At 64.9% G+C, this 10,881-nt stretch overlaps 1 protein-coding gene across 1 annotated transcript; it reads left to right on the top strand.

Annotated features, from left to right (window-relative positions):
• The first annotated feature begins 3,131 nt into the window (after positions 1-3,131).
• Positions 3,132-7,394, top strand: FBXL16 (F-box and leucine rich repeat protein 16). Its single transcript, XM_026063877.1, has 5 exons — positions 3,132-3,860; positions 5,299-5,807; positions 6,217-6,301; positions 6,850-6,913; positions 7,246-7,394. Exons 1-5 carry the CDS (start codon positions 3,156-3,158, stop codon positions 7,392-7,394), a joined length of 1,512 nt encoding a protein of 503 aa, XP_025919662.1. The 5' UTR covers positions 3,132-3,155.
• Positions 7,395-10,881: the final 3,487 nt, after the last annotated feature.

Raw genomic sequence — 10,881 nt, 5'->3', positions numbered from 1 at the left:
GCACATCCATATCAGTGCTGTTTGCAGCATGGGAGAGGTGAGCAGATTTATCAGCTCACTGATGCTGTTGTCCTGCTTCCCTCCTCTCCTCTCCCTTGGCTGCCCTCTGCACAGCCTTGCCTCCTCCCTTGCACTTCTCTGGCTGCTGGCTCTAGTGAGGCAGTTCAGCTCACTAAATGGTTAGAAAACTACTCAAAAAACATGGAAAGAGTCCAGAGCTCAGTGTGGATTGTCTTACCACCAGCCCCCAGTCCCGCATCCCTGGTGTGCTGGGTAGTGAGTCCCTGGGATGCGCTACACGTGTGTGCACCCTGCAGTGTTTATAGTCATAGATTGGACTGTACAGCTCAGCTGCCTGCACTCTTGTTCTCTTCCACTACTCATTCCAGGTGGTTTCTCTCCTCCCTGGTTGGTCCAGGAGCATTGGCTGTGGCACTGGACACCAGGAGGGTAAAAGCAATGGTCAGACTGGCAGGCAGGGGACAGGAAGGGAGATCGCTTGGTTTCTGCTTTCCAGCCACAGCCCTGGGTCTGCATGGAGGGATGCAGAGGCCTAGCCCTGGGAGGCAGTCTCAGTAGGGCACTGTCCCCAGGCCACAGATCATCCTCATAAGCCCACCGTTCCCATACCATGACCATCACATGTACCAGGTCCCTGGCTCACCAGTCATAATGCTGGTCCTTTGGTGCCCTCGGTCACCGGTGTAACAAGGACACTTCCCTTGGGAGCAGGGACCCAGGGCAGGGAGAGGGTCCAGAGYAGGAAGTCCGCTCCCAGCCAGGAACACAGCTAGAGCCACGTCCCTGTGCCTCCTCTGTTTCTGCCAGGCTCCCTTCCATCAAGGCCCTGCCATCTCTGTCTCAAATCAAGTGGCTAAAATATTTGCCTTGCTTCACTTCTGGCTTTTATCTTGGGTYCGGTGGGAGTTGGCATCAGAGAGTGTCCTCAGGTCCTATTAGCCACCACTGAATGGATGTGCYGGCCATACATGGTTACTCACTGAACAGCCTCAATCCCTTGGGTGCTGGGGGAGATTGTCCCTGTCTCCCACCAGTCCCTGAGCTGAGCTGGGCTGCTCAGACACTCTGTCCTTTCCCTGCCTTGCGCCACCCACAGTCACTTCATCTCAGCCCCATTGCCTGTCTTGAGCAGGTGGAAAGGGGATGAAGTGGGGCTCCAGGTGGCACTTGGCCTCAGGGAATGCCTGAGTGAGCAGGGAGCAGGGTCCTTACTGGTGAGAGCTGCCTTTCCCAGGCAGCCAAATGCTTCCCACCAGCCGCCTGCCTGCACCGGGACAGGGCCGTGCTGAGCAGCCGYGGATTTGATGGCAGGGCAGAGCTGCCCCTGCCAGGCGAGCGGTGCTTCCCAGGGAGCCAGCTGGCACCGCAGAGCCTGGCATCTGGGCAGGGCACGGCTCTGTGCCAGCTGCCTGCTCATGGGGCGCAGCCCACTGGAGCAGGCGCCGCCGGGCAGACGGGCTGTGGGTGCCGGGACAACTTGGCATGGCACCAGCAGGGCCCCAGGACAGGCACCGGCTTGGGCGGGAGGGGACCGAGACCCCATCAATTATTCACATCAGTATTTATAGAGGGAAACGCATTTAATAATGCATCACGGGGTGCGGCGGGGCTGTTTGAAAGCCTGCTTTGCTGCAGCTGAAATATTTATTGGCCTGGTTTGCTGTGGTGCCGCCTGGCTCGCGGGCTGCTGGGAGACTCAGCTCCCAGCCAGCACAGGCTCTGCCATCCACCGCCCTGCTGGCACACGTGGGCACCCCTCTCCCTGCCTGCACCAGCTCTGCCTCATCCTTTCTTCCTCTCCCTCTCCCCTGCCCACCCAGCCCTTCCCACGCACCCTGCTGTGACGGTGCCCATCCCTCCCTCCCTCACTCCTTTCTTGCCTCCTCCATCCCTCCTTCAGATAGGCCTTTATTTCTCCCTCCCTCCCTAGGCTGGACTGGCTGGGGGAGCAGAATGGTCCCACACCCCCATCTGGGCATTCATGGAGGGGGTGTCCACTGCCAGTGGGATGATGTGGATTTGCTCTTTTTGCTCAGATTTGCCCTGAGGGGTGCTGCAGCCTCTCCAGGGTGTCACCCCAGGATCTGCCCCTCCTGAGCAGGGCCAGGACTGATGTGGGAAATATCTGGGGGGGGCTTCTTGAGGTGGGATGTCCCAGGGCAGCTGGGATGGGTCCCTCCATCCTCCATCACAGTCCCAAAACGTGCTTCACAGGGTCGCTCTAGCTCCCATCTCAGGGAGGTGGGTGAGGGGCACGTGGATCCGGGGGTTCAATCCTGGCAGCCTTGCACTTTGCAAAGCACCTGCAATGAAGCCATGCAAAACCCAGAAGGGGGTTCATAGATGAATGTGCCTGCAGGGAACATCCAGGGACAAAACCCTGCCACTACTGGGGCACTGCAAGTGCCAGGGCCCCGCAACCCCTCAGAGGACATTGTTTTGTTCCCTGGGCTGTGCCCAGCCTGGCACTGGCCACGTGCAGCGTCYGGGCCTCTCACAGCTCTGCGTCACCCTGGTACCCCCATGCTGCCCCTGGCCCAGCAGAGGGGATCCCTGCTCCCCACCATCCCCTGGGGGTGCTGAACCCCCAAAGCTGGGTCCTCAGAGCTGAGCAAAAGCAGCTGCAGCACCTGGCTCTGCCCCAGGCCTTGCCAGCTAGGGTGGCCCATCCACCCAGCCCAGGCAGCACCCGGCTCTGCCTTGARCACCGTCGGGTGCCTTTTGGGGAGGCCCAGCTGAATCCACCAGCCCTGACACACCTGTCGCAGCGGCTCTCAGGGCAGGGCCTGCTTGCCTGCGGAGGAGCGCCCAGTGCGTGCGGAGACTGCAGGATGGCCGTGGTGGCAGCGGGAGGTGGGAAGGTCGCTGTGTCCCAGCTGTGGTTCAGAGGGTGCTTTGGGARGTGACAGAGAAAAAGGACCTCCCTTGAGTCCCTTCTTCCTTGCACAGGCTCTCCCCTCTGTCGGGATGAGCCAGGTGCCCAGTTCCCCCCAGATCCTGTCAGCGACCCAAGAGCCCCCTTAGCCCCTGCCCCCTCTCCTGGCCCCCTTCTGTGGTCCCTGGCAGTGAGGGAGCCCAGTGCCCGTGGCAGCCCCTCACCCCTCACCCCTGTGTTGCAGAGAGACCTGTGGAAGATGTCGAACCAGAGAAACGGCGACACCAAGCCCCCATGTTTGCCCCGCAATGGACTAGTGAAGATCCCCACACAGCCCAACGGACTYGGCTCTGCCAGCATCACCAAAGGGACCCCCGCCGTGAAAAACCGCCTGTGCCAGCCTTCCTCCGTGCCTGCCATCCTCAGCCCGGCCTTAGCCAACCACAGCGACCTGCCCATATCCAGCCTGGCATCGCCCCTGTCCTTGGCCGCTCTGGCTGGGGTGTCGTCCCCTCCCAGCGCCTCCCTGGTGGGACTGAACTCGAGCGAGGCCTCCCCCGGCAAGGAGCAGCCCTCCCCAGAGCGGCTGCCCGGCTCTCCCTCGGAGAGGCAGCTGGCAGTGGACGAGAAGATCCTCAACCGCCTGTTCTGGTACTTTTCAGCCTGCGAGAAGTGTGTGCTGGCGCAGGTGTGTAAGGTGTGGCGGAGGGTCCTGTACCAGCCCAAGTTCTGGGTGGGCCTCACGCCCGTCCTGCACACCAAAGAGCTCTACAACATCCTGCCCGGCGGTGAGAAGGAGTTTGTCAGCCTCCAGGGCTTTGCTGTCCGGGGCTTCGACGGCTTCTGCCTCGTGGGCGTCTCCGACCTGGACATTTGTGAGTTCATTGACAACTACCCCCTGTCCAAGAAGGGGGTGAAGTCCATGAGCCTTAAGAGGTCGACCATCACAGACGCAGGACTGGAGGTAGGTGTCCAGCACTGGCAGGAGGGGTGCGTGCCCGGCGTCAGCCTCTCCATGGCATGGGAAGGGGGTAGCCACTGGGCTAGCTGCACAACCATCCTCTGCGGCCCCCATAAATCACCCTGCTGGGATTCTGGCATCACCGCTGGGGCCCAGCACAGACCCCTCACCCTTGGAAGTGCTCCTCATTTTTGTCTCACTGCCTAGGAGCATCGTCTCCAATGGCAGTGCCCTGCAGCCCAATTGTCTCCTCTTTAGCCATCAAGCCTTTTCCAGCACTCGGCCCCACGTCCCATCCAAGCACTGTTCAATCTTCTCTAGTCGGGAGGTATTCCTCTGTCCTTGGCACTGAGACGTCCCCTCCAGACCCAGGGGAAGATCTGCAGTGGGGCTTTATTTTGCCTCCACTTTGCTCCTCTCTCGTTCTCCCAGCATGGCAGTGACCTCCCTGCGGGGCCTGGAGGGACTGACGACCTCACTGGTGCGGTCCCGCTGCAGCCCAATCCAGCCGTAGCGTTTGCCATGACAGGGAACACACAGCTAGCGCCTACATTAATGAGYGCTCTTAATGGAAACAGATGTGAAAGACTTACAAAAGCCAAGCAGAGCTAAACGGAGGATGTGAACCCCTGATCACGCRTGATCCAATTACTTCGGTGCAATGAGTTACCACTCATCAGCTGCACTGCAGTAACTAACACCGTGTGCCCACCTTCTCTTCTTCTGTATCCAGCCTTGCTTCTAGCCTTGAAAAAAGCAGGCAGGTGCCTCAATCCTGCAGATCCCAGGCTGTGCTGGGAGCCCCTGCTCTCAGCCATGGACCGCGGGAGCTCTGCCAGGCCTGGCTCTCAGTCTGAGTATCCCTTCTCTTGGGTGCCGTGGTGTGCAGGACATCTTCCCACCTCTCYTGTGTGATCCTTTCTGGAAGGGATGTCCTTCCCTGCCACATGGGCCGTGTCCTCCTGAGCAGGGAACACGCACTAATCCCTCCTGCCCTGCCGACACACAGGGCTGCAGAGCGGGTGCTGCTCCCCAGGGCTCCCTGGCCTCCATGGATGCCCCCTCTCGTCACCCTGCTGATGCTGACATGTCCCATCAGCTCGGGGACAGCTCCAGAGGTGCTGGGAGCAGGGGCAAAACAGGGCCCTGGGAGGAGGCGGAAAAGGATGAACCTCTGCAGCCTGGCTCCATGCTTGTGGGGGYATGGGGAGCTGTAAGCTATTGGGAGTGGGAGAAGGCTGGAAGGGTGAAGGGCTGGTGGCTGCTGGAAGAGCCTGAGGGGGAYGTGGGGGTTAATTCAGAGCCTTATTGAGCCAGGCAGGGATGTGAAGGTGTCTCGCTGAGTCCCTGCTGGCAYGGCAGCGGGTGGGCGAATGGAGGCTCTGCGGGAGGGCCGGGGCAGAGCGGGTGCTGCCTGCACTGACCACGAGCCTCTCGCCAGGTGATGCTGGAACAGATGCAGGGCGTAGTGCGGCTGGAGCTGTCGGGCTGCAACGACTTCACGGAGGCCGGGCTGTGGTCGAGCCTCAACGCCCGCATCACTGCGCTGAGCGTCAGTGACTGCATCAACGTGGCTGACGATGCCATCGCGGCCATCTCCCAGCTCCTGCCCAACCTCACCGAGCTCAACCTGCAGGCCTATCACGTGACGGACACAGCGCTGGCCTACTTCACTGCCAAGCAGGGCTACACCACCCACACCCTCCGCCTCAACTCCTGCTGGGAAATCACCAACCATGGCGTGGTCAACATGGTGCACAGCTTGCCCAACCTGAGCGTCCTCAGCCTCTCGGGCTGCTCCAAGGTGACAGACGACGGCGTGGAGCTGGTGGCCGAGAACCTGCGGAAGCTGCGCAGCCTTGACCTGTCCTGGTGCCCTCGCATCACAGACATGGCCCTTGAGTACATCGCCTGCGACCTGCACAAGCTGGAGGAGCTGGTGCTCGATAGGTGACGGCTGTGTCGGGGTGGGAGTGGGTCCATGGCGGTGAGGCTGGGGTCTTGCCTTGTTCCGCAGCACTGTGTCCTGAGGATGACTACAGGTGCAGTGAGATGGCTGCAGCCTGATCCAGGACTCCACAACTCCTTCTGTGGGCCATGGGGCTGGTATAAGGCCAGCCTGGGACATGGGCTCCTCTGCAGGGCTCAAAGGGTGTAAAGAGCTGCTGGGGGCATTGCCTTTTCCCTGCTGAGGATCTGGCCATGCTCTGGCAGCCAGCAGCATGCCACCCCCTTGATGAAGGCCCCTGTTTTTGGGGGGACCTCCCCACCTGAGCTCCCTGCAGGTCCCAGCGGCACCCYGCTCCCCCAGCTTAGTGTCTGTGGCCAGCTGGCCCTGATGCCCTGCTTTCCCTGGCAGGTGTGTGCGGATCACCGACACCGGCCTCAGCTACCTGTCCACCATGTCATCCCTGCGGAGCCTGTACCTGCGCTGGTGCTGCCAGGTAGGCAGTGGGGCACGGGAGGGACTGGGATGCTTGTCCTGCCGGTGCCAGGGGGCCCGCAGACATGTCCCCCTCGGCTGAGCGGCACGAGGGGCACAGGAGAGGAGCGCTCCCTTTCCACGGTGTGGCTTGACCCACCTGCTCCACRTATACCCCTGGGACAGGCCACGTGAGCCCTCCAGGCTGGCCAGAGAGCCTGCCTGGCACCAGGAGCCATTTGGTGCTGGGAAACAGAGGAGGGACGGGGGGTCCCCGTATTGGCACCATTCCCCGGCATGCTCCAGGCCTCCCTCCTCCCCTGCCGCAAGACGGCAAAGCTCGGCTCCCAGCAAGGCTTGGGCCCCAGCAAGGCTCGGGCCACAGCAAGGCTCGGGCCCCAGCAAGGCTCAGCCCCAGCAAAGCTCAGCCCCAGCAAGGGCTGGGCTCCAGCAAGGCTCGGCCTCGGCAAGGCTCAGCTCCCAGCTGCCTCGGAGGCGCTAGCAAGAGGCGAACACCTCCTGTTTGGTGCCGTGCTGGGAGCCAGGATCCCACCCCTTTTTCTTTCCTAGGTGCAAGATTTTGGCCTGAAGCATCTCCTGAGCATGGGAAGTTTGCGCCTCTTGTCTCTCGCTGGTGAGACCCATGCGCTGCTTTGTTCTCAGCCCGGGCGCCTTGATCGCTGTGTGGGGAGCGGGGAAGAGGGAGGACGGGGAGAGTCTCCRTGCAGGGACGGGTACAGGCCCCTGGGGACAGGCTCAGGACARAGCTGGGATGTCCTGTGCCACCAGTCCTGGTTGCATCGCCCCCTCAGCATGGYGGTCCTCCCGTTCCCAGCAGGCTCCTGCTGGACACCAGTGTGGAAAAGCCCCCGTTCCTCTCCAGGCTCCCCGGGATGGGTGCTGGAGGTGCTGGGCACCCGCAGCCCTGGCCAGCCCCGCTGACGGCACCGTGGTTTCTGCTTCCAGGCTGCCCCTTGCTGACCACCACGGGCCTCTCGGGGCTGGTGCAGCTGCAGGAGCTGGAGGAGCTGGAGCTGACCAACTGCCCCGGCGCCACCCCAGAGCTCTTCAAGTACTTCTCCCAGCACCTGCCGTGCTGCATGGTGATCGAATAAGCCGCTTTGCCATGAGGATTGGCCTGTCCGTGGAGCCGTCTTCTCCAGTCCCAATCCAGCACTGACCCAACCAAGCCGCGTCATCGTCTGACATTACCGAATTGATTTCTTTCTGTTTGGGGGGGGGAGAGATGCAAAAGACGCTGTCGATTTAAGCAACCCAAGTGTAAAGCAAACCAGAGGTCCCTCACATCGACACATCGGACACCGGCACCCGGAGAGAGACTCGTCGCTCTGGTAAGAGGCAGGGGACGGGGGTGGCCAGCGTCTGTGCGCCCGGCCCGCACGCTGTGCCCCCTCGCCGCAGCCCCGCCGGGGCGCCTGTAAATTCCCCACGTCTCGATCATCTCTCGTCGTCTTCGTCGTGGTCTGCCCCGCAAAACCCTTTCAAACAGACAAACGGACAAGCAAACTGCCAAAAACCCAAACGGACGGAGCCAAGTGAGAAAGGAGGCGACCGCGGGGCGGGCTGGCAGCGGCACGCAATGGCCGGGCTGGCGCTCTGCCTGCCRCCCTCGCCACAGTGCTGGGTCTCCCGCGCTCAGCGCCTGGGCGCTCCCRTCTCGGGGGGAGCTCGGCCCCGCGCTTGGCTGGGCGAGCCCAGTGCTGAGCGGGCAACGTCGGGTGTGAGTCCCGAGGGATGGAGAGAGAAGGAGAAAGGATGCCGCGAGCGGGCGGTTATTTTTGGCCCCGGCCGTCCCTCCCGCGGGACGCGGCGGGGCACATTCAAACGCAGACTGAACCGACCGATGCTGTGCAAGGACGCGGGGGCCTGCACCCGAAAYGCCCGCCGGGCTCGGTGCCTTCGGTCACTGGCCGCGAGAGCCGGGTCGTCGCTGGACGCCCGGAGCCGCAGGCGAACCCCCGAAGGAGGAGTGACCGACCCGACTACCCCCTTGTGCTGTACAGCCCCCGGCCCGTCTGCCCGCGCCCACCGCGCCTCCGAGCACCCCGCGCCCTGCCCTCGGGGCAGACGGCGCTTTCCTTTTGTTAATACGATGCTTTCCTCCGACTGCCTGCCGCCTTCGCATGCTAGCTTGCTTCAGTCTCGTGGTAAGGTAGGCTCCGGCGCCGCGGGTACCGCCAGCGGACAAGCGGCCGCTCCTCCCGCACGGCTTCGCCCCGGCCCCGCCGCTCGCCGACGGTGGAGAGCTGGGCATGCGTCCTCGCCGCCTCCCTGCCGCCGCGGCATCGCGCCCCCGCGCCATCCCGCCAGCCGCTCCGGGCACCGCCGGCTCCCGCTGCACCCCGCCGCCACCCCGCTCCCGGGGACGGCTGCTGCGGGGGGTCCGCCAGCCGGCTCCCTCGCCCCGGCACGGCGCCGCCCCTTCTCCCTTCCCCGCTGCTTGGGGGTGTCGCTGATTTATTTACCGGGGAGGGCGGGGGGGGAACCACCGCCAGCACCCTTGGGTGGACACCAGCTCCGGCCGCGCCGCCGCCGGCGTTAGCGCCGGTACGTCTCTGCTCGCCTCGCTGCCGGCCAGGCCCCTGCCGCCCCGCGCGCACCCCGGCTCCCGGATGACCCCTCCGGCTGGGATGGGGCGACAGCCCGGCTTCCCCGGGGGCGTTTGGGGCGTGGGGTCCTCGGCCGCTCCGTGCCGGGCAGCACCGGGCTGCAGGCTCCTGGCACCCGGAGCCGAAGCCCTTTGGCCGCCGGGCTGCACGGGGGACTGCGCACGCGGAGGAGACGCCACCTCAGGACACAAAGCCACCGTAGCTCTTCCAGCCTCTAAAGCCATCGCCCGACGCCCGGCGCCTGCCCAGCGCCCTCGGCCGACCGCTCCGGCGCGGGCGCTCCCGCGGCTCCCGGCAGCCATCCCTCGCCCGCCTCCCCTGCTGCCGCCCGCACCCCGGCTCCGCAAGGGACTGCGGGGCGATGCCGGCGCTGGGCATGGCGCCGCGGTGGCAGCGCCCGGGGCGAGAAACGCCTGCCCCACCGCGAGACGGGCGCTCCGCGGTGCGGGCCGGCTCCTCCGAGGCCACGCCGTCCCACGCAGGCTCGACGCTCCGGCACAGCAGCAGCATCGGCCGCCGGTGAGGCGATGCCACCACTGGCGCGGGAAGAAGCGTCCCGGAGATGCCGATACCAGGCTGGAGCTGGGCTGCGGCATGCCAGTACGCGGCCCCCGGCGAGGGAGCAGGGCGGCAGCAGCGGCACCCAGACACCGGCCCGGCTTGGGGGCGAGGAAGAGCGCGGCCGCCCCGCGGCGGAGCGCGGCGCCCGGCCGAGCCCGCTGTACGGACACACGCTTTCGGTTGATTCCTTTGGGTTTGTTTTGCCTTTGTAACGAACAGGAACGAACTGCTGTACCAACCGCCGCTGGCTCCCGCTCTCTCCTTCGCGCGCGCCGCCCGGCCGCCGGCGCCCTCCCGCCCGGGCACCCYGGGGCGAGGACGGGCCGCTGCCCGCGGGAGAGGGGTGATGCGCCCCGGGAGCAGCCCCCGAGCCTGGGACGGTCCCAGCCACCGGGGAGGGAAAGTAAAATGGGGGAGAAAAACGCAACCGGAAGCCTTCTTGGACGGTGCTGGTTCTCCCCGGCRTGCGCCCGGGCTCACGGCGCACTCTGCTCCGGGTGCCCCACAGCAGGGCCGGGGGCAGGAGGGGACAGGGACGGCACGGCGGGTGCCCTCAGCCCCCCACGGGCCGGTTGGCCCCGTCCGTACACCTGCCGCAGCATGGCCCCCCCCGATGAGGCCCCCATGTCAGCACCACCGGGGGGGCAGCCCAGACACCCCGCTGCACCTCCCCACGCCAGGGCACCCCATAACCCGCAGGGCACCCCCACAACCCCAGAGCACCCCTCTAACCCCCAGCACACCTCCTCATGCCAGGGCAGCCCACCGCAGTGCACCCCCTAACCCCCAGGGCACCCCCACACCCCACAGCACCTCCAGATCCCCCAGGGTTGCCCACCCCCCGGTGCACCCCTATTTCCTCTCCATGCACCTCCACAGCCCAGTGCACCCCTATTTCTCCCAGGCACACCCCAGAGCACCCCCATATTCTCCAGGCACCCCCACATCTCAGTGCACTTCCATATCCCCCCGTGCATCCTGACCCCCCCAGTGCACCCCTACATCCCTACATCCACACCACAGTGATCCTCCTATATCCCCCAAGCAGTGCACCCCAGAGAACCCCCATGCACGCCCACACCCCAGAGCACCCCCATACCCCATACGCATCCCCATACCCCATATGCACCCCCACACCCCAGAGCACCCCCATACCTCCATGCACCCCCATATGCACGCCCACACCCCGGAGCACCCCCATCTCCCCTCCCTGCGCCCCCAGCGCACCCCTGCGTGTCAGACATCCCTCCCCCCAGTGCACCCCAGTCGCGCCATGCCCCCATATTCCCCGGGGCACCCCCATATGTCCTGGCGGACCCCCCGCCCCAGCGCACCCCGCTCCCCCCATGCACCCCCCGCAGCACCGCCCCCCCCGCGCCGCGCTGCGCCGGGGCGTGTCCGGGGGCGGGGC

The sequence above is a fragment of the Apteryx rowi genome, unplaced genomic scaffold, assembly GCF_003343035.1.
Source record: "Apteryx rowi isolate R43461 unplaced genomic scaffold, aptRow1 scaffold_202, whole genome shotgun sequence".
NCBI classification, from domain to species: domain Eukaryota; kingdom Metazoa; phylum Chordata; class Aves; order Apterygiformes; family Apterygidae; genus Apteryx; species Apteryx rowi.
Note: the sequence above shows the minus strand (reverse complement) of the source record. Positions and strands in the feature narration are given on the sequence as shown.